The 27,879-nt window shown below is 44.2% G+C and overlaps 1 protein-coding gene and 1 long non-coding RNA gene across 2 annotated transcripts in view; one reads left to right on the top strand and one right to left on the bottom strand.

Annotated features, from left to right (window-relative positions):
- Nucleotides 1-22,286: 22,286 nt before the first annotated feature.
- Nucleotides 22,287-25,357, bottom strand: LOC120940867. The gene is made up of 2 exons (XR_005749488.1): nt 24,955-25,357; nt 22,287-22,910 (listed from the first exon to the last, which is right to left on the bottom strand). It is a non-coding gene; the product is annotated as an uncharacterized LOC120940867 (long non-coding RNA).
- Nucleotides 25,358-25,405: 48 nt separating this feature from the next.
- The window catches only part of NAPG (NSF attachment protein gamma), a 59,747-nt gene continuing 57,273 nt past the window's right edge, over nt 25,406-27,879 (top strand). Inside the window, exons 1-2 of the mRNA XM_040353957.1 lie at nt 25,406-25,513; nt 27,241-27,308. Of these exons, the coding sequence (XP_040209891.1) occupies nt 25,458-25,513; nt 27,241-27,308 (124 nt within the window). The 5' untranslated portion in view covers nt 25,406-25,457. The remainder of the gene's footprint in view (nt 25,514-27,240; nt 27,309-27,879) is intronic.

The following is a 27,879-nucleotide window of genomic DNA, read 5'->3' as shown; positions in this document are numbered from 1 at the left end:
AGGTTCATGTTCCATCTGCAAAGTTGGGACAAAAGTTTGTGGGACCTTTCCAGATCTTGGCCCAGATCAACCCAGTTGCCTTTCGCCTAAAACTTCCAGCAAGTATGAAGATTCACCCTGTGTTTCACATTTCGCTACTTAAACCTTTTCACGAAAATACTTTTTCTGGAAGAACACTTCCACCCCCTCCACCTGTTGAGGTACAGGGTGAGGAAGAATACGTGGTGGAGAAAATTCTTGATTCCAGGATCTATAGGAACAAATTGCAATATCTGGTTCAATGGGAAGGATACGGGACAGAAGAAAATTCTTGGGAGCCTGAGCAGAACGTTCATGCTCCTAGATTAACAAGAGAATTCCACCAGAGGTTCCCTCACAAACCAGGCCCTAAGACGTCCAGTGGACGTCCTGGGAGGAGGGGAGTACTGTCAGGACCTGGATTTGAACCTGGGACCTCAGCTATGCCTGGCAGTGAACCTTCTCACTGAGCTATCTGGGATGCTGGACAGCTCCCTGTCTGATCTGCTGGACAAACCCATCTGATCCATTGAACATTCCTGCCTTGTGTCTTGATTGTCTTGAACCTTGAACCCCTTGCTCCTCCCACGAACTTCCTGATATAAGCCATGTCTCTGCACTTCCTCCTTGCCAGAATATTGTGCTATCTCCAGCCTATATCTCGCTCCTGTCTTCCCTGCTGCCGTCCATATTTGCTACTGCTCGTTACCGACCACTTGGCTTGTTATCGACTACGCTTCTGCCTGATCCCAACCTACAAATACTTATTACCGACCCCTTGGCTTGTTATCGACTACGCTTCTGTTTGATCCTCACCTGCTTATCTGCTGTTGTACCCCGGCTTTCTCACCTCCTGGTGGGGCAATCCTGAGGACCGCGACCTGGCGCTAACACGCAGCAAAATCCATCTTCACCTTCAGAAGCTCTGGTGAATACCGGTTAGCGCTTAGATTCCGCACCTCAGGTGACCCCGTGTCATCAGCCAGGGTGACCTGTTCTGCTGCTATAGCTACTGGCCTCTGAGCCTGACTCCAGACCGTGACAAGATCAGTGCCTATTGTACTATCTGGTTGTTTGACGATAGAGAGATCCAAAAAGGGGATCTGACTATTGCCAAATTGAAAGTAAATATGAGGTTGAAACTTTTGTCGTTCAAACACCAAATTAATTCCAATAGTCCATCTCTGGTACTGATCCATCCCATGAGTAGGTCATCTATGTACATATATACAAAAATGTGTAGCGCTAAATATATGTAAGAATAGGAATGATTGAACAAAACCTATTGATAAGTGCCCAGATAATAAAACGTGAGTCAACAAAATAGAATTAAATTGAAATAAAATAACTTGATAATAAAGTCTTTGGTAAAGTGAAAAAGTCCCAAAAAAGTGATGGTGATAAATCAATCAATATGAAGTGACTTGTCCTTCACAGGCATGAAGTGATATACTGAAGTGCATCCACCACCGGGAGTAAATGGAGGCTTACCGGATTCAGTGGACCCAAACAGGCTTATACCTGATGGGTCATATAGGCTTGAAATTGATGGTATCCAACTTCTAGAGGAATCCTAGATGTCATGCAGGAGGGGATGTCCAGTGCAATATAGTAATCGTACCAAGGATAGGAATAATCGATAACAGCCTTTGATGTTTATAGATTTGGACCGATGTAAGTGGTTCAAAATCACAGCTCATGGAAAAGGAATAAAGGAAAGGCAAAGATGCACATAGTGTAAATCTGTAAAAACGTTTACTTGGCAGCAAAAGTAAAAAGGTTTACACTCACACTTCAGCAATAAAACCAGGCATAAAATATGTCAGCAGTAGGGTCAGCAGGTTCCCGATGCGTTTCGATCAAATTAGATCATCATCCGGGGTGTACATATACCATAATAGTACATGTTCAAGGAATTCTGTATATCCCATTGCCTCCCAGGAGAGCTGAGCACTCGAGATCCTGTTAAAAAGTATACGCTTTCATTGGGCTGGAGCTCATTCTCTGAAGCCAGGACAGAGATATTATTTTGTAGAGTTTTTATTTGGCAACATATAAAAATCAATAAGCACATAAGCTCAAGACCCTCTCAATATACATTATTGTACTACATGAAGTGAAATTTTATATATCAAGAGGAAAAGCTATAAAACAATGTCCACAGTACTCGGTGTGCTTTTTTTCCACTTCCCAAAAATATATGCAAAAACCAAAGGTTTAGAAATTAAATATGTTCTTGACTTTGCCTTGTCAAGACTCATGATGAAATGCATCAGATGGATCTGGTTCCTTGTTGGAAGAAGTAGGATCGCTATACTAATGTGAGCACTTGCAACTAACAAGACCAGACAGATTCTAACTCTTCCCTATTTTATTCAAAAGGAATAGATAGTTTTTTCCCTAGCCCCAGTATACATAGCCCATTCATTTTAGTTTGTTTTGGAGGACAAAGCTAAAACTGGGAAGAAAAACAGGTTCCTCTTACAATGCTGTAGCTGCTCATAAGCTCCTGTGAAGTCCAAACACAAAAACGTTTGCTGTTTTGCAAGAATCCAACAGCAGAGTGGTCATGAAAAGTCCTTTATCACATATGCGTTCCCTTTTATGGAGCAGTATTGTCTTGCAAAAATGATTTTACAGTATAATAATAATAATAACAGTATAATAATTTACAGTCCAAAAGATAAGATGTAAAAACAAAAATAGTGTAATTGTAGATAAAAAAAATAACATTTTTTATTCTGTGATTTGTCTCGTTTATAAAATGGTACATGTTTCTGGTACAGAGGATGACAAAGTTATTTTAAAATGAACAAATAAAAGAGAAAACCCCAAAAATCTATATAAATGATCAAAACAAAACAATATTCAAAAAACAAACAAAAAAAATTGCTAAAAAGAGAAGGAGAGTTAGGCCGGCCATAGATGGATTTAAATACCTGCTGAACCAGGCTGGTTGTACTGAATTCGATCTATCTTCCCTTTTTATGCGGATAATAATCTCTGTGTGTTGATCCAATGCAACTCCCAAACCTCAGCTTGCTTTATCTGGGGCATTCAGTAGTCCAACTACTCCTGCCCCATGTCTCAACCTTTTTCCTTGCAGGCACTTTCTCCAGTACGCTCCATGTAGGAAAAAAAAAACTGCAGATGGATAGTGGTGGAAATGCACATGTAAATTATTCAATATACTCACGTCAGGTAACATATAAAACAACATGCCAAATCAAAAATGTGTCCCAACCTGGATTTCATCTTACGTCTTCTTCGAATATTATAAACTATGGGCCAGATTCACAGCAGAAATACGCCGGCGTATTTTCAAATTTGCCGCGTCGTATCTTGATTTGGAATCCTCAAACCAAGATACGACGGCTTTTGGCAGAGATCCGACAGGCGTACGGCTTCGGATTGTAGGTGTAATTCTCCGGCGGCTGCTGGGTGGAGTTCACGTCGTTTTCCAGGGTCGGGTATGCAAATTAGCTGCTGTTTACGGCGATCCACGAAGGTACGCGCGTTCGTCACATTCTCTTACGTTGTCGCTAGTCGGTTTTTCCCGTCGCAAAATTAAGCCTGCTATTTCATGGCTTAAATTTAGACCAGCCATGTTAAAGTATGGCCGTCGTTCCCACGTCGAATTTTTTTGGCGCAAGACGTCCGGGAATACGAAAGGACGTAACGCACGTCGCCGTTCAAAGAACACGTCGGGCGCCGTAATTTCGCGCAAAGCACGGCGGGAAATTTCCAAACGGAGCATGTGCAGAACGTTCGGCGCGGGAACACGCCTAATTTAAATGGTACACGCCCCATTTGAATTAGGCGGGCTTGCGCCGGACGGCTTTACGCTACGCCGCCGAAAGTTTACACGCAAGTGCTTTGTGAATCAAGCACTTATGCTGGAAACCTGCGGCGGCGTAACGTAAACGGGATACGATACGCCGCCGCAAATCTACATGAATCGGGCCCTATAATTCTAAATCTGACTGTGCTTTACATACCTTCTGCTTCCTTTTATTTCAGTTTTGCTAGCACAAAAAATTGCAATCTATCTGGCTCTGTATATTTATTTCCCGGGTCAAATGCTGAGTAGATGGGATGGAAAATCTAGTCACAAGATTACTGCAACTGCCGAAGTATTGTGAGCACAAGTTTACATTTTTGTTTTGAATACTGGATGAGTTAATTTTTTGCCTTTCTTGACCCATTTAATTTTCCTCTTTTGTAAAGTTTAAGGCAGCCTTGATTTCCTTTACCCCACTCTGTTCTTGTTGATTAAGCTTTTTTCTATTTGTGCCTATCTCTCAGTAGTATATTTTCCAAGTTTCTTGGCTTCCTTCTTAAAGTGGATTTCCACCCAAAAGTGTAACCTCCGCTCATTGTACTCCTCCCCCCCTCTGGTGCCACATTTGGCACTTTTTGGGAGGGAGGGAAGTACAGCATACCTGTCTTTCACGGGTATGCTTTCCCCACTTCCGGGAGCCTCAGCCACAGGTATTGACGTCAGGGCTGGGGCTCCCTCCTCCTACCCCGGCCGCCGGGCCAGTAGGAGAGAGAAGCGGAGCCTCACGCATGCGCTGTTGGATCCCCAGGGTGAAGACGAAAGGCTACACTGCAGGGTTCCATTATTCGCAATTGAGGCGGCATGCACCCGACAGCTGATGGACATCGCTGGACTCCAGGACAGATAAGTGTCCGATTATTAAAAGTCTTAATTTTTGCAGTGGTGGGCCCACTTTCGCTTTAAGTATTTCACTTGTAGAGTCTAATCTGGTACTTTTTTTTTAAGAGTCATGTTTGCTTTCCTTGAGGGTGAGCCATCCAGTGCCACATTTGTTCTTTGATAAGTATTCCAATTGTTGGTTAGATGAATAATACCCATAGTTTAGCACTGAAGATCACACCTGCACACCAAAAACCAGTAATCAACCAAATTGATGCATTGATAAATCTCTGCCGTTTAAGGACAATTTTTTTTCCCCTTATACCTCAGATCTCACAACCATACATATTGCTCCTGGAAAATTCTCAAATTAGATTTTCTGTTGAGGTGGCAACATATCCATATTGGCTGCAATTAGGTAAAAGAAGCCCTAAAAGAAAAACTAGACTTTAGCAGCTTCCATGCTGTTCAAGATAATTGGTTAATTGGTCCTGTTTCATGTGATCTTGTTTTTTTGGTATTACTGTAGTTGCCATGCTCACTGACGTTTTAACAGCTGCTGTATTTGGCTTGAGGTATAAAACCTTCTGCATGTATTCACCCCCCAGGCCCCTTTATACTTACCTAAACCTGATCTCAATCTAGCGATTTGCACAAGAGCAGAGCCTCTCTCTGCTCTCTCCCTCCTCATTGGCTCTGAGACAACAGCGGGAGACAATGGATCATGCTGCTGTCAATCACAGTCAGTGAGGAGGAAGCTGAACGAAGGTCAATATACACAAACAGCCGTAGTTCCACCTCTGCCAAAAGAGGTAGTGCAGTCCGACAGTACCAATGGATTTGTATAGGAACTGGATGCCTTTTTTTTTAAATATGCAATGTGGTTGGGTCAACCCTGTCTGCTATGTTACTGTGCTGTCATAGCAACATCACACTGATGTACTAATGCTTGTAACAAAATGAAAAATGCTCAGTGGCTTGTTTCAAAATAATACCACAATTACTTTTTTGTCACTTACTTTACTGGATTCAAGTAAAAATAATATTGAGCCATTTCTCCACAAGAGCATCTAGACCTAGAAAAACAGCCTCCTCTTTAGATGTGCTTATCTCAGTCACATCTGGAGTGGAGACCTCTTGAGCCCAGGAAGCTCAAACATAGAAATACTTACACACCGTTTCATACTGGTTCAATAAAAGATCACACACCAAAAGGAATCTTTTTCTGGCACCATTACAAATCCCACATGTACAGAAGCCAACTCTTAGTTAATTGAGTCCCTAAGTAGATACACACAGTGGCGTAGCGTGTGTTGTCAGTGCCCGGGGCAAGGTAAGTAATTTGCGCCCCCCCCCCCCTAATCCGCTGACTTTTTGCACTCCCCGAGTCCCTTCCCTTCCTACGATAGTACTGACCTACCTGATTCCTACACTGACCACTACACCAACCTCTACACTGACCTACCTGATTCTTATACTGACTTCTACACTATACACTGACCCTTACACTAACCTACCTGATTCCTACATCAACCACTACACTACACACTGACCTACCGATTCTTATACTGACCACTACACACTGACCTACCCGATTCCTATACTGACCACTACACACTGACCTACCCGATTCCTATACTGACCACTACACACTGACCTACCCGATTCCTATACTGACCACTACACACTGACCTACCCGATTCCTATACTGACCACTACACACTGACCTACCCGATTCCTATACTGACCACTACACACTGACCTACCCGATTCCTATACTGACCACTATATACTGACCTTCCCGATTCGTATACTGACAACTACACTACCCACTAACATACCTTATTCCTATATTAACCACTACACAATATACTACCCACAGACCACTACACTACACAATAAACTACCCACAGCCCACTACACACTGACCGCTACACAATACACACTGATCGCTACACAATATACTACCCACAGACCACTACACAATAAACTACCCACAGCCCACTACACACTGACCGCTACACAATACACACTGATCGCTACACAATATACTACCCACAGACCACTACACAATACACACACTGACACTACAGCATTGGTGCATTTTACTATAGAGGCATTGGTGGACTACAAGGTCCAGCATTTTACTATAGGAGGCATTGGTGGACTACAAGGCCCAGCATTTTACTATAGGAGGCATTGGTGGACTACAAGGCCCAGCATTTTACTATAGGAGGCATTGGTGGACTACAAGGCCCAACATTTTACTATAGGAGGCGTTGGTGGACTACAAGGCCCAGCATTTTACTATAGGAGGCACTGGTGGACTACAAGGCCCAGCATTTTACTATAGGAGGCGTTGGTGGACTACAAGGCCCAACATTTTACTATAGGAGACATTGGTGGACTACAAGGTCCAGCATTTTACTATAGGAGGCATTGATGGACTACAAGGCCCACAGCTGGGCCTTGTAGTCCACCGATGTCTTCTATAGTAAAATGCTGGGCCCCAGCATTTTACTATAGGAGGCATTGGTGGACTACAAGGCCCATCATATTACTATAGAAGGCATTGGTGGACTACAAGGCCCAGCATTTTACTATAGGAGGCATTGGTGGACTATAAGGCCCAGCATTTTACTATAGGAGGCATTGGTGGACTACAAGGCCCAGCAGCTGGGCCTTGTAGTCCACCAATGCCTCCTATAGTAAAATGCTGGGCCTTGTAGTCCACCAATGCCTCCTAAAGTTAAATGCTGGGCCTTGTAGTCCACCAATGCCTCCTAAAGTTAAATGCTGGACACAGCCTTTCCGGGGGGGCTCCCTCCCTCTCCCCAGATCAATACCTACTTCCCCCTGGCCAGCAGCAAAAATCACGAGGGAGACGAGTCTCACCTTTTTATTCTTCCTACGCTCTCCGCCGGTCACACTGCGCGCCCGGGCCGCCCCGACGGTAACATGTTCATCCATTCCATTCCGAGCCTGAGGAGGAGGAGAAGACAGCTAGCGTACAGTCACGTACACAGCTCACATCCAAGGTCAGCCCCGCTCCCCGCGATTGAGGATAGGCCAGCCCCGCCCGCTGCACGTGACCATTTGACCCAATCACAGGGTGCTAGGGGCCGGCCTGAGACTAAACATGGCGACTGAAGTGTGGGGTCACGGACGGAACTTTGTAGCGCCGGTGACACATACTGGCACGGGATTGCGCCCCCCCAAATGTTGCACCCGGGGCCTAGGTCCCCCTCGCACCCCCCACGCTACGCCACTGGATACACATAAGGGATTCTAATATTGTTTACATTCTGGAACATGCAAATGTGGAAATGTCTACACAGTTCTAAAAAAAGGGAGGTATACAACAGACTGGTAACATAGCAAACAGTCTTAGGTTGGAAAGTACACTACATTGAAAATGAAACCTTGAGATGTATATAGGGAGCAAAGCGATTCGGCAGCGCTGCAAAATGGGCGCTATTAACCCTTTCCTTGGCTGCTAGTGGGGGTTAAAAAAACCCTGCTAGAGGCCAAAAAGCGCCACCATAGTCACCCAGTGTGAAAGGGGTCTTGGTGGTCAGTGTAGAGTTTCACTGATGGTTATTTTCTGCATTCTTAACCACTTGCCGACCGCGCACCGCAGTTATACGTCCACAAGGTGGCTCTGCTGGGCGAGAGCACGTAATATGACGTCCTCTCTCCCACCCGCCACTAGGGAGTCGGGAGTCTCCCAGCCGCCACGGGAGTCGGGGGCGAGCGGGGGGCGCGCGATCGCCGCCGGGCACACGCGATCGCTCGGTACAGAGCGGGGACCGGGAGCTGTGTGTGTAAACACACAGCTCCCAGTCCTGTCAGCGGGGGAAATGCTGATCTTCGGTTCATACAATGTATGAACCGAGGATCAGTGTTTCCCCTAGTGAGGCCACCCACCCCCCCACAGTAAGAACACACCCAGGCATACTTAACCCCTTCCCCGCCCCCTAGTGTTAACCCCTTCACTGCCAGTGGCATTTTTATAGTAATCCAATGCATTTTTATAGCACCGATCGCTATAAAAATGCCAATGGTCCCAAAAATTTGTCAAAAGTGTCCGAAGTGTCCGCCATAATGTCGCAATACCGAAAAAAAAAAAAATCGCTGATCGCTGCCATTACTAGTAATAAAAATATAATAAAAATGACATAAAAATACCCCCTATTTTGTAAACGCTATAACTTTTGCGCAAACCAATCAATAAACGCTTATTGCGATTTTTTTTTACGAAAAATATGTAGAAGAAAACGTATCGGCCTAAACTCAGGAAAAAAAATGTTTTTTTATATATTTTTGGGGGATATTTATTATAGCAAAATGTAAAAAATATTCATTTTTTTCAAAATTGTCGCTCTATTTTTGTTTATAGCGCAAAAACTAAAAACCGCAGAGGTGATCAAATACCACCAAAAGAAAGCTCTATTTGTGGGAAAAAAAGGACGCCAATTTTGTTTGGGAGCCACGTCGCACGACCGCGCAATTGTCTGTTAAAGCGACGCAGTCCCGAATCGCAAAAAGTACTCTGGTCTTTGGGCAGCAATATGGTCCGGGGGGTAAGTGGTTAATGTGGTATTAAATCCAAAAATGTGATATATTGCAGCTTACCAATGATTAGATGTGGTGGTTGCATCAGTTTTGTTTTTTAAGCTTTTTTCCCTCTGTTTTTAACTGGTGATTTGGCCAGCAACACACCTCCTGTATTAGCGTGCCCCCACTCTAAATGAAGGAGCATCAAGGCACCTGTGAACAGTAGCATTGTCAGTCTAGGGGGAGGGAAATGTTAGCTGTACTAGATTTAAAGTGGTTGTAAACCTTTGTGTTTTTTCACCTTAATGCATCCTATGCAGTCACTGCCCCCCCCCCCCAGCCCCTGTTTTACTTACCTGAGCTCCAAATTTCCGTGGGCACGATCCCGTGTTGCTTTCCCCAGGTCTTGTCGGCTCTTCATTGGATAGATTGATAGCAGGGCAGCCATTGGCTCCCGCTGCTGTCAATCAAATCCAATGACGCGGCCACCGGGGGGGGCGGGGCTGAGTCATACAATTCGGCGGCTATGGATGCAGATTGTAGAGCGAGAGAGCTTCCCAGAGGGGGTTAGCTCTTGCGGGAAGGAGCCGGAAGAACTGCCGTGGGACCCCATAAGACGACGTTTGGGGCCACTCTGTGCAAAACGAACTGCACAGTGGAGGCAAGTACAATATGTTTGTTATTTAAAGCCCCTTTCACACTGGGGCGGGAGGTGAGGTGGCGGTAAAGTGCCGCTAGCGGCCGAGAAAGGGTTAAAACCGCCTGCCGCAGTATAGCCGCGCTGTCCCATTGATTTCAATGGGCGGGAGCGGTGAAGGAGCGGTATACACACACACCACTCCAAAGATGCAGCTAGCAGGACTTTTTTCCCCGTCCTGCTAGCGCACCGCTCCAGTGTGACACTGGAGAAACAGCAGCAGCTGTTTAGGGTCGGTTTGCAGGCGCTATTTTTAGCGCAATAGCGCCTGCAAACCGCTCCAGTGTGAAAGGGGTCTTAAAAAAAAAAGTGAAGCCTTAGTACCACTTTAAGGTGTTACTAAACACATTGTTTAATTTACATGGTCCCTTCTATTTCTGTATAGGGGCTTCCAGTGGGTTCATGCCATGTGTCCCATCCAAGACAAATTATATTTATACCAATTCTGCAAGAGAGATTTGAGTTTCTGGGAGTAATGAGGAGGAATTGTTAACATTTTAATTCATGAATTGTGATTAGATAATTTATGCAAATAGGTCATGTGATACCAATATTCCATGTGATCAACTTCAGTAAATTATTTCCTAGATGTTTTAGAATATCCAATAAATGCATTATACATTACATTATCCAAATTTACTTTTAATAAATTGGGTTACCTTCTTTTCGAAATGTGTCATTACACTGTATATGAATAATTCTTCTAATGAGAGTTTTACCAAATATGGAATAAAAGTACAATGCAAACTGTGCTGCCTTAGATAAAAGGGCCTATAATATAGCACTGCAGGTGTGGAATTAGGGACATTCATCAAACACATTACATCTGCATGACATGTATATTGCTGACCCCTGTGCCCTTATTTCTGGGTAGGCAACATAAACAATTTTGCACAGGTTCCATCGACAATGAAACATTTTCAGTCAAAACACAAGCACAATTAAGAACTGGTCAGGGGCATCACCACTTGCAACTCAGGATTGCCACATTTCAGATGTGGGGGGATGTACTGACACCTTGTGGCATAAACTAGAGTTGCAAGTACCAGGTTTGCAAAGTTTTGGAAAATTAGACAAGTGTTTTATATAATATACTAGCATGAATGGAAATCAGCAGAAATCATATATAAATATTTTGCCATGTTTACTTAAAATATAATTAAAGGCAACACTTATTTTTTTATTTTAGGATAGAGCAGAGAGGGATTAGAACACGTCACTTTTTCTACTGTGTACCCATTTAGGAGATTCACCCTCTACTTTTAAATTTTTTTGACAAAAACACAAACTCCTGCGCACGGGTGGATTGTCCAACAGTTGGTCAATGTTCCGCATGGAAATTTTCACAAATGTCAAAACTGGTAACAGTGGCCTTGCTGCCCTTCAGGGACGGGGAGCATCCTAGCAAAGAACAAAAAGAAGAAAAAGAAAGGCGCACCAGCCTAGTATGTTACTGTTGACAATTTATTAGATAGATATGATAAAATAAAACTACTCACAAGAGAAATGGTAAAAAAGGCTTGTCAACAACGATATGATGAATACCCCTCGAGCCACACTCCCGGATAGGGGGGGGGGGAGGAGATGTGTCACTGCCGGCTGACGCGTTTCGAGGCAACAGGGACCTCTTCATCAGAGCTCAGCAATACCCGAAATGTTTACCATTAGCACTGAAAGTGAAATAAAATACCAAATGTTGGGCTGTCCTTTGAAGAGGAATAGTGGGGATATCGTCCAATTGAGATACTAGTTTTGTTGAGAATCCCTCACTTCAGAGTGGATATGATAGCACAGCACACGGCCTGTGTCATCTTACACTCTGCGGACGTGCTGACAAGCAGCTCCGGACAGCCCTGTCCACGGCTGCACCACTTATCTCCCCCGGTTCTCCCCTTGATTCCTCTGGCTCTCCCCCGTGTCCTCCGCATAACAACCGCGACCCCCCCTCCATCTAGCGGCATCACAGCAAGAGCCCCCCCCCCCCGACGGATCGCCAAGGCCGTCACCCGCCGCCAGGCACTCTCCTCCGGTCAGCTGTGTATTCATCCTCCATATTTGGGGATCCAGTCCACCTCCTCCTCCACAGGATCGGGGGGCTCAAACCAGCGTAGCGCCGCCGTTTGATGTACCTATCCATCCGGGGATTCTCTAGGAAAGTCCGCGGCCTCGGCCTGGTCTCCAGAGCGGTGGCCATCTTGCTACACCCGACAACGGCTCCAGCAGTCTCCCCGGGCTCCCGCTGAACGCCCAGAGGCTATTTTTCACCCGGAATCAACCTTGCGGTATCCCTGCAGTGCCCCTTCATTCAACAGCGCCTTTTATCTAGGCGGAGGCCTGGCTCCTGAAATGGCAGCCATCTTGCTGCACCCAGCAACAGCCTAGGAAGCTCACAGTTTATTTGCACAGAGCTACTGCGGTGGGCCGGAGTGTACCGCCGTGCCACACGATATACCCTAGAGAGCTCTCCACCTGTACCCCGATTACCCCCCATTATCCTTAACCTTACCCTCCTCATCGCTGCCATATCATCAGCCAGGTAAGTTACAGTGGGCACTAGTTACTTAGCAGATGATCCAGGGAGCACCAGTCGCCTCTCGGGGGATCAGGAAGGAGTTTTTCCCCTTGCGATTGCAATTGGCAGGCTCAGCGGTGGGTTTTTTCGCTTTCCTCTGGATCAACAGGGGGGCGGTTTAGTTCAGTCTTGTTTTTTTTCTCCCTGTTTAGCATCATCACCTCTACCATCGCGTATGCACCATCTTTTCGCCATCCTACCGGCAGTCATTTCTCCGGTACCATCGTCGTCTCGGCACTTGGATCATCTTTATCTGCATTTCACAAGTAACATCATCGCATCATTCAAGCACTACCAAAGGTTCTTTGCAACCATGTGCTACATCAAATACTCAGCAGACACACTTCACAGCCTAAGGAACACCGCCTCAGACCTACAAACCTCCACCCAAAAAATATTAAGGAAAGAACAACTGCTAAGAATCGGTCGACAATCAAGCACCAAAGACAGGAAGACTCCACCTCAACTACAACACTTATCATGCGCCCTGATCAACACTAGATCTGCAGTCAAGCACAGACAGGAAATCCACGACTTTATCATCCACAACACCGATTGCCTCTTTATCACGGAAAGCTGGTTAACACCCGACTGTAATACCATCCTAACAGAATTGGTGCCCGAGAATTACTGCATTCAAACCGAGCATAGAACAGGACAAAGAGGAGGAGCCCTAGCAGTGACCTACAAATCCCACCTCTCCATCATCAAACCAACGCGACAAAACTCCTTGCCGTTCATGGAAACGCTTACGCTACAACTTAAAACAACACCCCAGGACACCGTCCACATACTACTATGCTACAGACCACCAGGATCAAAGACACATTTCCTCACTCCTTTCACCGAATTCATTTCAACATACACCTTGAAAACCAAAAACCTTCTGTTACTCAAGTAAGTAAACAAAGCCGCAATTGCGGCAGTCGGCATGTGATCGGTGAATTTTTTTTCACCGATTTCATGCCTGGAGGAGAGATGTGGGGTCTTATTGACCCCACATCTCTCCATAAAGAGGACCTGTCACAGTGATTCCTATTACAAGGGACGCGCAGCCGATACTGACCCCACGGGGGCCACTAAACGCATCTGACGTGTCTGCCCAAGGATTTCTGGACCTGGCCACGAATCTTGACACTTTGCGGTTTAGGCGAGAGGCCAGGAGATCCACATCCGGTGTGCCCCACCTCCTGCAAAGGAGTTGAAAAACCTCCGGATGTAATGACCATTCCCCCTGGTCCAGCATCTGGCAACTTAGGTAGTCTGCCTACCATTTTTTTACGCCGATAGAGCCGGCACGCTTCTTTCCGCCCACCACAGGATGAGCGACCTCGGACGATGCAGCCAAGCTCCGTGTTCCCCCCTGATGGTTGACATAAGCCACCGCCGTGGCGTTGTCCGACTGGATCCTGATTGGGCGACCCTGCAACCTTGTCGACCACGAGGAAAGGCACAGCCTGATCGCCCGAAGTTCCAGGACATTGATTGGCAGACAGTATTCTTCTAGAGTCCAGCAACCCTGGGCCGATGGACCCCCCCCAGACGTCCACCCAACCTATGAGGCTGGCGTCCGTCGTAATCACCCTGCACTGGAAGGGAAGAAACGACTTCCCGGACCGAAGAGCCAGGGATCTCAGCCACCAATTCAGAGAGACTCGGACTAGGTGGCTTACCTGAATCTGGAGATCCAGAGACAATGGAGATTTGTTCCATTTGGACAGGATCTCCTTCTGCAATACTCGAGTGTAGAACTGGGCATACGGTACAGCCTCAAAGGAGGCTACCATCAGACCCAGGACTCACATGCAAAAACGGAGAGACGACTATTTTCAGGATGCCAAAAGCATCACCACAGACTGCAATTTTTCCAGGGGAAGAAAGACTCTCGCCTCCGTGAAGTCCAGAATCAACCCCAGGTATTCCAAACGCTGAGTCGGTACCAGGAACGACTTCTGGATGTTTAACACCCACCCAAATTCTCGGAGAGAAATATGTATACCGGACACATGCTAGATGTTTTTAATGGGAGATATGCATACACACGTGTGTACGCACAAACATATAACATGCACATGGGTCCTTCCCTTTCTCCAACCATCAGTAAACCAATGCGGATAGACCATTGGACACCAACAGGGGAAGTGATTGTAAGCTAGAGAGGGGTAATAAACCCATGCAATGCAATAGCATGCGTATGAAAAAGTAACACCCCCCCCCCCCCCATATAAGTACCAGTAACATCACTATGATGCCATAAGAGCAATGTATACAAGTACAGTTGTACACTAACTAATGTACCTGGTGTCAAGCCAAACTAATCTGCCTAAAGCACAATAGAGCAGACTCAAAATTTGTTGGCGGGGGGTGAAAAAAAGAGAATGGGAAAGAGGGGATGAATTGTGATTAGATGATAGTACTAACCTCCAGCTCCTCGTTGAGACCCCTCAGACTCATAAAATTCAGGGGGAATATCCAGAAGGTTTCTCGATGACATAGTTGCGAATAACCTCTCGCCTTCCGGTAGCTGCATTGAAATAGCCTTTATTCCAAATAGCTTCAGACCACCAGAACACCCCCTATGGTGAGTGTCTTGAAGTTGCCTGGCACACTGTGCTTGGTGACACCCTTCTCGATGAACTTCCTGTGTTCATCGAATCAGGTGCTCATAGTATGACCCACATAGCATATGCCGCAAGAGCACTTTAATTCATACACCACATATTATGTACCACATGTGATAAATGAATTGATCTGAAAGGATTTTCCATTCGAGTCCTTAAATTCTTTCTGCCCGTGTTTTATAAATATAAACGCCATGCAATTGGTTTTTTTGCACCCAATGGTACCTTGAATGTTAAACATAGAGGGAATGTTACTAATTTTATATTTAGATCATTTAATGTTATACCACTCTTGATGTTTTGTGCCCTTCCAAATACAGTATTAGGGATGGTGGACAGTGTTTTGGATAGAGCTGGATTTTGTAACAATATTGCCCAATATTTCTTTATTATGTTTTTGATTGCCCAGTGTTGGCTATTGTAGTTAGTGATAAATTAAGTTGTAAAATCTCTGGGCGCTTTGGAGTTAGTGGGATTCTCTGCATCACCTTTTGGTACTTCCAAATACCGGTTGGATGCATTTTGAATATGTTCCTCAATATAGCCTTTTTCAATAAATTTCTTATGTAGGATTTTACCTTGCTCCAAATAAACTGCTGTATGGGTGCAGTTTCTCCTGAGTCTATGTTACTAACTGTATGGCAAGTTGGAAACAGAATATACCATATAGTCAATTTCAAATATTTTGGAGAACCTTCACCCATACTGTCTAATAAAATATACTGAGCTGACTGACACTTGCCACCAATTCACTCAGTCTTGTGTGCCTGTGGAAATATGGCTAGGGAGCCTATGTAAAAAAAGACAGACTGACATCTGCCACAATTGAGGTTCCAGCACTGAACTGGCTTAGGAGAGAAGCACATGCAATATATATATATATAACCATAATAGAAATTACAAGGTAATCTTAAAACAAATTACCATCTAAGAAACAATTATTTAAACTGCTGAATCTTAACGAGCAGATTACATTAAACCTGTACTTAAATTATCATTCCACTAGGTGTCACTGTAGTACTCAAATACACACAAGGAAAGAGAATTTGTGTTGAAGATCCACTAAGTCTCTCTTGAGCAATGGAGTTGATGCCTACTCTCTGGATGCCAAAGAGATTACTCTTAATATGATACAAATTCAGTGACCAAAGATATTGGGCCCTCTGGAGGTTATCTTGTTTTTAGATCAAATAAACAGGTCCTCCAACTAACCCATAAAATGATTGTTGTAGCTGAGAGCAAACCAAATAAAAATAGTTGTGCCACAGATGTTGATAAATAATTCCCAGAAGATACTGAAGCTTCCCTAGGCACCTATTTGCATTTGCATGTCAGTATATGCCACGCACAAAAACATACTTCAATTCCTTCAAGTCCTTAAGCTTTCAGTATATTGGAAAAGCTTACAGGCAAAGCGCAGGCACACTGAGCATGCCGGTTTTATCAATAGGATAATGCCGGAAACTCGCACATGTCCGGGGATTGTGCCGATCCCGCACGCATGCGCGGGAGTGACTACATCGCCGCTCCAGCCAGTCACAGCGCCGGAGCGGTGATACACGGAAGGGACTCGTAGGCAACACGACGGCGGCTTCGATCTCAGGTAAGTCATTCATAATGAGCTAGTATGCTATGCATACTAGCTCATTATGCCTCTCTCTTGCAGGGTTTTTTTTTTTCCAGAGAAAAAAAAAAATAGAGGGTTTACTTCCTCTTTAAGCAAGACAATGAACCCAAACACAAAGCCAAAGAAACCCTCAATTGGTTTCAAAGAAAGAAAATAAAGCTGCTAGAATGGCCCAGCAAATCACCTGACTTGAATCTAATAGAAAATTTTAACGTGTGCTGCTTTTACTAACAGACCTGTCTGCTTTTTCTCCTTGAACAGAGTTGACTTCAAGGAGAAGAAACCAACAGATCACTGTATGTGCACAGAGTTCTGTATGTTTGTCAACACAGAATTCTGTGCTGTGATTGGACACAGCTGATCAGCAGGTGTCAGACAAAATTATTGGCTGAAATCTGCTGACAAACTTGTGCTGTGTCCAATCACAACACGGGTCAGCAGGGGGCGAGAGCAAGCACTGTGACGTATGTCGCATGCTCACAGTATATCTACTGTAAGTGGGTGGCAAGCAGTTAATATATGATGGCTTATAAAACTGCTATTTTTTGTTAATACACTTGTGTGGTCGTGTCACATAAGAATTGTTTGTTCTTGGTGTAATGCTACTTTTACACAGGCAAATACAATGACACACTTACTGCAGCCCATGAAACGGTTGGTGGCATAGTCTGGTTGGAGTCCAGGCTGTGGTTGCCACACACTACCAACTGATGCTCCGGATGGTGCAGGTAAAAGAGGATAAGGTTTTATTGTAGTAAAACCAAATGACATAAAAGTGATCACTGTAGCATAAAAAAGTAAAAGCAATATGGGGAGCAGGTATAGCAAGCCCAATGCTACAGTGATCACTTTTATGTCATTTGGTTTTACTACAATAAAACCTTATCCTCTTTTACCTGCACCATCCGGAGCATTGTTTTTTTCTTTCTCCTGCATGACCTGTTTGGATACAAAGTTTTTTATACTCTACGATTGTGCCTACCCTCCTTTGAGTGGATACCACTTTTTACACCCCCGATTGTCGCTTTGGAATTAGCTGACCTTCTGTCTCTGCCTGTGAATCTGAGTCTGAGCGAATTCACCCACGGTGAGGTTCCAGTTCAGGACTACAGACATTCATCTGGATATCCTGTGTGGAGTCTACCATTGGGCCCCCGTCCAGCTGAGCAGATTCGAGTGGAGTCCTTCCATGCGTTTACGATCTGTTGTCGCTGACAAGCAGATCCACGCTATCCTGTAAGAGTATTCCATCTACTCCTGTTTTATCGTGCAGAATGTCCCCTCCATGACGATGATGTGGTCATATGCTTTCTACTGATGGACTTTTGTTTTTCTGTGCTTCTATTATTTTTTTTTTAATGGACACTTATTTACAGGTTACTGTGGTTTAATTGCATTTATCCATGGTTTTTCATTTATGCATCTTCCATAAGTGTTTTTCACTAGCGCTACATATTTCTTCACTATACAGTCAAAGATGGCTGCCGAAAGTATGGGCTGAGTAGCCACAAATCTTTGCAAATCTTTCCTGTCATTCCAGCCGCAGGAATCTGCATGTTTTTGTCATTGGAATTCGCAGGGTGTGCTAATCACCTGTGTGTATGTAGCATAACAGGTAAAGGAGAAGCCCAGCCTGGGCTCATTTGGCTGGGCTTCTCCTAAGGGTCACAGGAGTTTCATTTGTTTTGCACTCCTGTGACCTGTTTTCAGCAAAGAGCGGTCTGAAGTCCGCTCTCTGCTGACGTCACTGGAATCAGTCCAGGCACTGCGTCATCCCGACTTCGGAAGTCTGGATTCACCAGGTACCTGAACTGATGGCAGTCTCAGCCTCTGTTCACATCGGTGCGACTTGTCATGCAATTTGACAGTTCCAAAGCACATGACAAGTCGCACTCCATTGCCAGCAATGGAACAGTTCATGTCACAGCGACTATGAAAAAGGTTCCTGCACTACTTTTTATCGATTTCATTGTGACTCGCATAGAATTCGGTTACATGAAGTCGCAACCCGCAATGAAATCAGCAGTGCAAATTAGCACAAATTACAAAGCCGCACCAGTGTGAATAAAAAGACAAGGCACTGGCTATCAGCATATTTTTGCTCCTTGTCCAGTCTCACTACGTTCATAATTTCATTGTCTTGCATCAAAGTTCTGAATATCGGAAACCGCTGGTAGCATTTGGTACCTAAGGTTAACATTCCTTTTTTCTTGTTACACGAATACTCTGGAAACTGCCTTTTCTTAAATATAAATGTGTAAAAAAACAAACAAAAAAAAAAAACACACACGACAAGACCGAATTATAGCTTTAAAGAAAAAAAAAAAAAAAAAAAAAAAGGATTACATGATTACAGATTCTTGTAATGGGGTAATGGAATGGAATGTGGATTTTTGTTATACCTGGGAGTGGTTTATGGGGACTGTGCAATCGTTACAGGGGTACTGGGTGTCTGGGAGGATGGGGTGTAGGAAGCAATATAATAGCAATCTGAAGGAGGACAGTATGGGATGGGGGGCATACTGGTGGAGGAATGGTCTGCAGTGTAGGTGGCAGAAGTGGTGGCTGGGGTGGATATGATCATCCGCGGAGCAGGAAGATTCTCCCGAGAAGCGGACCTACAGGCCGCCAGATAACAGTAAATGTCATCTGTGGCCTGCATAGAGCGTTGAAAGGGGAGATCTTCAAGCAAAGGCAGTATACTGCAGCAGAAAGCTACATGCCGATTGGCACGATTCAGAAAAGCGTCCTCAGGTGAATGCACCTTCTGGTGACGTGTACGAATGTGGTTCAATATTTGGAGGATGTGGTGGCCAATTGACGATGTAGCCTGCAGCCTTCATATCTGCCGAGTCTGCCAGATTGGGTCTCTTCTTCTGCCGCAGTACCCTGAAGAGAGCAAGAAAAATTGTAGATATATGGCTAGATTCAAGAGATATATACATTATAAACACATACGTGCATACATGTAGTGACAAAGAGCAAAAACATAAAACAAGTTATATATACCTGCATACTTAATGGAGATAATCGTCCCTCATCACTATCCTCTCCTTCCTCCTCTTCAGCCAAATTACTGGTTGTACTAAAAATAAAAAAATAAATATCTACAAGTACAGAGCAATAACCGAATGCCTTTGCAATTTCAGCGGAATCATAAAAATGCGCTGCGGATTTCTACTTACACCCTGGACTCCATTGGCCTTCTGAAAAATGCAAGCTCTGTGGCATATGGATGAGGTCTGCGATGAGGTCCCCTTGAAGGGACACCATTTCTGGCCAGCTGCTCATCAGTTACTGTATATCTCGAAGTAGACGGTCACGGAGTGATTTCCAACGTGTGCGGAACTCTTCGCCTGCAATTTACCCAGATATTCAGGACATAATGCACAAAATACCCTGGGGTTGATTTACTAAAACAGGAGTGCAAAATTTGGTGCAGCTCTGCATAAAAACCAATCATCTTTCAGTTTTTTTTTTTTCATCAAAGTTTAATTGAAAAAGCTGAAGTTGGAAGCTAATCGCCACCATGCAGAGCTGCACCAATTTTTGCACTCTCCAGTTTTAGTAAATCAACCCCCATGGGTTTGTACATTACTCGGTACATAACAATATGCAGGCAAAGAGCACTTACCTCTCAGCTTCTTGTCTTGTGGACTCAGTCGGTCCCAGTTGGGGGTGAGGGTCTTGTAGACCTCATCCCAGGCCCCCAGCTTGTACACACGATCAGCATATTGTGGATGCTCAAGGTCCCATAGCTCTGCATGTTGCTCCACTGCTGCAATGAAAGCACTCTGGCTGACATCTTTGGTGCGTGGCATTCTTTTAGCTCTGGCAATTTCCAGGTCTCAAAACATGAATACTTACATTTTTTTTCTTTGCAGGGCACTGTTTAAGTTGAAATGTGTGTATAAAAATATACTCGTAAAATACTGCACTCAGTAAAAATGGTCTATTCATATATATATATATATATTTTTTTTTTTAAGTAGCTGTGTGCATGAGCCATAGAAACAATGTAACCTGTTCAGATCTGAGAATAAAAAAACTGAACATCTAAAATAGTTTTTTTTCCCCCCTGTGTGCTATAGCTCTAATGCAAGAGCACAAAAACAATGTGTGCAAAAATACAGAAACACAGTAAAGGCTCAATAGAAGGAGGCAGTGCTGGGAAACCAGCGTTTCCCCCACCGCATTTAAAATGCATTGCAGCTGCGATCTATAGCAAATGTCACATTAACAACACCTAAACGCAGGTCGTAAAGCAGTGTGTTTGTCTGCACTGGATCACATGGCACAAAAGTACCATAAAATCTGGTTGCATTGCGCTTCCAAAAGTGTACACTACTTTTGGTGCGATGTAGTGCGATTTGAGCCCATTAAAAATGAATGGGCTCAAATCGCACTGTACTGAATTGCACGTGAATGAAACAGGAATGTGCAGCGCATCCCAGTGCAATTCATAATGTGCACCGTACACACAGCATTATAAAAATATTAGCGACGGTTAGTAAGAAGCTGAATAGTAATATGTACAGAGGATTACAGCACACAGATCCAGACAGATCCAGACAACCAGAATAAAAATGAATTCTGCTCATTACACCCATCACTAAGCGAAGAGATGCGTTACTGGGCAGGAACCACATTTTATAGAAATAAAAAAGAGAGAACTACACAGTTCTTTCACATCATACTGCTGATACAAACTCACTGCAATACGTTAAGCACTGCAGCACTGTAATGTGGAGGGGGCGAGAGGGGCTGGCTCAGGCTCCCAGCAAATTTCTAATAAGGCTGAGCCAGCGGTTGGTCCAGGGTTCTGTGAAGATCCCAATCATAAGGTCAGGATCTTTTCAGAGCCTGCACCGGCTCTGTGGACGTTGGCTAACAGCGGGCTCGGCTGAAAACAGATCACAGGCGTGCAGAATGAATTGCACTCCTTTGATCTCCAGTATAGCCAAAATAGCTTTGGTTATACTTCTTTAATATGCTTTTCATGCACCTTGTGTTGCATTACATTGCATTTCTTTGCATGTGGGTATGTTTTTATGTCACTGGTTGTAAAGTAACAGGTCCCTAAAAGGTTCGAAACACTAAAAGCCTACGATAAGAAAAACGGCAGTAAATATTCATACGCCAAACGACCAGCCGATTATCTGATTGCAAGTACGGTGCATTCAACAACCGATGCCGACTTTTTGGATGACAAAACCTGAAAGTGCATGCTATAAAAAAAAAAAAAAAAAATGTACGATTTTCATTTAATTGGTACAGTTTTCCTACAAAAAAATAAAATAAAAATAAAAAAAAAACATAGCAGCAAGACTACGCATGCTTGGAACAAACTAATACATTACAAAACAATACAACACATTACATCACTTCCGAAGTTGTATTCTGACAAATTTTCACTTTACAGCACCCTTGAAATACAGTAAAAAAAAAAAAAAAAGTTCTGAAATGTGCATCACACGATTTCCTGACCGCAGCTCACTGAAAATACATGCCAACAACTGCCGGCATGCTAAAACTATTTAGCATGCAAGCAGCATGAATAAGTCCTTTAATGCAATGCACGTGTACACAATATTGTGGTGTGAATGGGTCACAAAAAAAATAAAAACAATTGTTTCCTCTCGGCCCTTGCAGTGACCTGCATTGATCCGGTGCAGTTGTGTTGCTTTTCCAAGTGCATTGTGTTAATGGGCAACTTCACATTTTCAAGAAAATTTTAAATGAGAACGAACTCCAAATATTTTGGCCACCCCAGATCAATGCTCAGAGAGACCACATGACTGCGCTGACCAATGAGAAGCACTTATTTTTCCTGGGAAACCTTAGCAGAAGTAGCCTCACATGCACTTATCATTAGTGAGCATGGTCATGTGGCTGCCACTGCAAGTATTATGATGGATACTCATTCTGGGGCTGTTTACTACAGTGTACAGACTGTTAGGCCTCTTTCACACGGGCGGCTGTTCTGCTGCTGTTAAAAGCAGGTTTTGTTATTTTGAAATGCCAAGACTCCAGGCACAGTGAACACTCGCATTCGCACATTGCGATTAGCTGCGTTTACATGCGGCTGCGTTTAGCTATGGTGGAATATTCTTGCCATTTCTGATGTGCTTCCTTCGTTTTTCTTTCTTTGCTGCCATCTGCAGGAGAAATAGTACATTGTGATTACCTGCGGTTATGTGCAGATAGCAGCTCTAAAAATCGGTCCTGGACGCAGTCAGATTTATTTTTTCTAACCGCACAAAACCCCATGTAACAAAACTGTTGCTAAATGCAGTGTGTGAAGGGGACCATAGAAAAGCATTGTGTGAGTTTAGGTGCGGTAGATAACTTCATCTATCTGCACCTAAAAGCTGAATTCTATCCGCCCGTGTGAAAGGGGCCTTACACTGGGGTAGACAGCTATGCACAGTGGGGTCCTGAGGGGTGGCCAGGATATTTGGTGTTAGCTCACCTATTCATTTTTCCTGAAAAAAACAAACTTACCCCTTGAGTTTACAACTACTTTAATCCCTTCAGCGATGTATCGGTATGTCACTGGATTGGAAGGGTGATATGTTGGTCATCGCTGTAGAAAAAAATAAGATATATTTTTTTAGGAACGGTGATTCGCTTTAATGTAAAAGTAATCCTAGCGGTTAAGAAGCCGCTGGATTACTTTTACAGGCTGCAGAAGAAGGTCCCACTCCCTTCCTCTGTCACCGTCTTTATTGGGTTCTCCCATGCAATTGGGGAGCCCAGTAAGGATGCAACCAGCAGCATCTGGTTCCTGGGATACAGTTAGAGCAACTGATGTTGTTCCTCCCACCGCGTGACATCAGAAACCGGAAGTGATGCCGTTACCTGCTTGAACAAGCATCTGATCAAACAGTTCTTGGTATGATCACATGCTTTGGAGGGCAGAGAAAATACCTCAGGCCTAATAGACCCCGGATCTCTCCATAAAGAGGACCTGTCATGGCCCATGTCATCACAAGGGATGTTGATCAGCCCTTCTGATAGCAAAAAAAAGAGATACATTTTTTTTTTTAAAGATAGTGTAATTTTTTTTTAAAAATTGTAAAATATATATTTTTTTTAAAGTGCCCCCATCCAAATATGCGTGTAGATCCCGCACACATATGTAAACAGAGATCACACCACACGTCAGTGTAAGGGAAATCATTTGAGTGCCAGCACCCCTGTAGAACTCTAAACTGTTAAAGCGGTGTTCCACCCAAAAGTCGAACTTCCGCTCATCTGTCTCCCCTCCGGTGCCACATTTCAGGGGCCACCTGTTTTTGACAGGTACCCTGTCCCCACTTCCGCTGGACCTCGCCATGGACGAGGTGTGTCAAAAGTTCAGCTCCCTCCTCCTCCTCCAAGCCAGTAAGAGAGCGCAGCGCAGTAGGGACCCCGTTCGTGAAGCCGCAATGCTTCATTGCCGGGTCCCTTTACCGGCAATAGCAGCTGATGGAAACATCGGCTCCGGTGCCGACATCGCTGGACTCAATTACAGGTAAGTGTACAGAATATGTAGCTGCTGGCTTTTAATTTTTGGAGGGGGGGGGCGGAACTTTGTAAAAGCTTTTAAAGCGCCGCCTATGGAGATTTATAAGCACCGTAGTTTGGTGCTCTTCCTTGGGAAGACGCAGTTTTAAATTGCGACATGTTTGGTATCTATTTACTCGGCGTAACATCATCTTTTATTTTTTACCAAACAGTTGGGTATTATATATTTTTTTTTTTGGATTAACATTCATTAAAGTGTATTTTTTCCCAACCGCTGCATAAATATCGAATGACATACAAATAGGCAACACATTTTATTCCCTAGGGCCTCTGCTTAAAAAAAAAAAAAAATATCAGTAGTTTTCTAGCAGAAACTGTTTTTTTTACATGTAGGAGAGGAAGGTCAGTATTGACCTGGACTTGAAGTGGTAAAAAGCGCAGACAGGGGATGGTGGGGAGAGTGAGGCGCATAGAAAACCATTAATTCTCTACATGTCCTCTCTGTGACTGATATTACTACCACTGGTCACTGCACAGGTGTGAATGAGCCCCATCACCCAGCACACAAGTCTTCCATAACAGCACCTTGTTTTCTATTTAGGAGAACACAAAGCATTGTATTACCAAGGACAACATGGAGTTTGATGCAAAGGACATTCGTGAAGGGAGCTGGGTGAGTTGTGTCCTACTTACCATGCAATGTAATGTTTGTGATAACAAGCTGTACTGACAAACTCTCCTCACAGATCATGAAGGAACAGTGGGAGCAGAGGAGAGCCGGGAATCCTGGGAAATGTAGTCCTCACTCACTTCCCGCATAGCCTACACCTACATGATGATACACACCGTACCGTATGTCCGCTCCTAGTACAGTCATTTCCTATTCCCATGCCATACATAGACGTCAGAGTAATTCCAGCTCTGTCCCCCGTACTATAATGGAAGGATATTCTCTGTATATGTCTGCTCCAATAAGTAGAATATTGCATCCATTTTGTTGAAGCCGACTGTGGTATTTCTATACGGGGTCTCCATAAACATGGCTGCGGACATATCCAGGGACAGAACGTCCCATAGACTCTATATTGAGGTTGTTCCCTGCTCACCATACATAGGGAATTACTTTCCATGTATGATGACCAACTCAGCCGGGCCCCGCCTCCTTCCTGACGTATGGTATTATTCCCGGGGCTGTCATGGCGGCTCAGAAGATCAATGAAGGGCTGGAGCACCTGGCCAAGGCAGAGAAATAGTAAGAGAGAGATAGAGAATGGATGATTGAGACCATAGGAGCTATTCCTTCATGGGATTAACGCTGGAATATGTCCATCCCCCACTCCCATAGACGTAACTAGTGCTGTCATAGAGATCTATAGTGCTGTCATGTCTATCTCACACTCCCATAGACGTATATAGCGCTGTCATGTCCATCCCCCACTTCCACAGAGATCTATAGTGCTGTCATGTCTATCCCCCACATCCACAGAGATCTATAGTGCTGCCATGTCTATCCCCCACACCCACAGACATCTATAGTGCTGCCATGTCCATACCCCACATCCACAGAGATCTATAGTGCTGTCATGTCCATCCCCCACTTCCACAGAGATCTATAGTGCTGTCATGTCCACCCCCCACATCCACAGAGATCTATAGTGCTGCCATGTCCACCCCCCACATCCACAGAGATCTATAGTGCTGTCATGTCTATCTCACACTCCCATAGACGTATATAGCGCTGTCATGTCCACCCCCACATCCACAGACATCTATAGTGCTGTCATGTCTATCCCCCACTTCCACAGAGATCTATAGTGCTGTCATGTCTATCCCACACTTCCACAGAGATCTATAGTGCTGCCATGTCCACCCACCACATCCACAGAGATCTATAGTGCTGTCATGTCTATCCCCCACTTCCACAGAGATCTATAGTGCTGTCATGTCTATCCCCCACATCCACAGACATCTATAGTGCTGCCATGTCCATCCCCCACATCGATCTATAGTGCTGTCATGTCAATCCCCCACATCCACAGACATCTATAGTGTTGCCATGTCTATCCCCCACATCCACAGAGATCTAGAGTGCTGTCATGTCTATCCCCCACTTCCACATAAATCTATAGTGCTGTCATGTCTATCCCACACTTCCACAGAGATCTAGAGTGCTGTCATGTCTATCCCCCACATCCACAGAGATCTATAGTGCTGTCATGTCTATCCCCCACATCCACAGAGATCTATAGTGCTGTCATGTCTATCCCCCACTTCCACAGAGATCTATAGTGCTGTCATGTCTATCCCACACTTCCACAGAGATCTAGAGTGCTGTCATGTCTATCCCCCACATCCACAGAGATCTATAGTGCTGTCATGTCTACCCCCCACATCCACAGACATCTATAGTGCTGTCATGTCTATCCCACACTTCCATAGAGATATATAGTGCTGTCATGTCTATCCCACACTTCCATAGAGATCTATAGTGCTGTCATGTCTATCCCACACTTCCATAGAGATATATAGTGCTGTTATGTCTATCCCACACTTCCATAGAGATATATAGTGCTGTCATGTCTATCCCACACTTCCAAATAGATCGTTATTACACACTACACACTTTATTAGAGTAATGATAGAAACCTGGACAATATTTTTATTTCTGCTACTGTCCTAGTGATTACTCCCCCCAATTTTTTGTATTGGTGTCACAGAAACAGATATCTTCCCGGCGGGGGTCACATACAGAAAACAAAGACCTCAATTTGAACTCTTCCCCAAATAAGAGATACAATATCAGACATTATGGATGTATCTATAAAGCAGGGAATGTGTTCTTATATACAGTGAAGTCTGGGTGATATCAGATCTGTGTTGTTTTTCTCGCTGTCTCTTTCTGTTCCTCCTCTGACACATGCCTGTTCTATTATATGTTACAATTTAGTTACAATGTATCATTCTGATTTTTATTCCCAGCTTAAAAACAGGTTTTCTAAAATGGAAGCCAGACTATGACAGCGCAGCCTCTGAATATGCCAAGGCGGGTATGTACTGAATAACCCCACTACAAACACACACATCATGGGATGCATCGCAACCTTATTGGAAGTTTTTCTTTTTATTTACTTTTAAAGTGGAACTAAATCCTTCTATCCTTTACAACCAAGGAGGTTGCAATCTTAGCTTCTGTTTGATCGGCAGTTGGCATGGTGCTGCATGTGTGATCAGTTATGACACCAATTGATGACTTGACAGTTCATTTCAGAGCACAAGCAACTGTGAAAAATTAATATTCAAGACAGGCCTTCCATTGTGGGAAACCATTAAATCGATGGGTTTAGTTCAGCTTTAGGACAATTTAAGTTCATTCACTTGTCAGAACTAAAGCAGGATAGTTCAATATTCTCAATCATCTGAAAATCATTTAATCCTCCCATTCACCCTAAACAGTGTGGATGGAGAAATCGCCACTGATGGCTATTGCATCTGGGCGGCCATGACACCTACAACTCCATGAATACCCCAACAGTGACTTCCTCTGGTAAGACGCAGTAGAGCTGCACGATTCTGGTCAAAATGAGAATCACGATTCTTTTGCTTAGACTAAAGAATACG

This window comes from Rana temporaria, chromosome 5 (genome assembly GCF_905171775.1).
Source record: "Rana temporaria chromosome 5, aRanTem1.1, whole genome shotgun sequence".
Lineage (NCBI taxonomy): Eukaryota > Metazoa > Chordata > Amphibia > Anura > Ranidae > Rana > Rana temporaria.
This window is presented reverse-complemented; position numbering and strand designations above follow the sequence as displayed.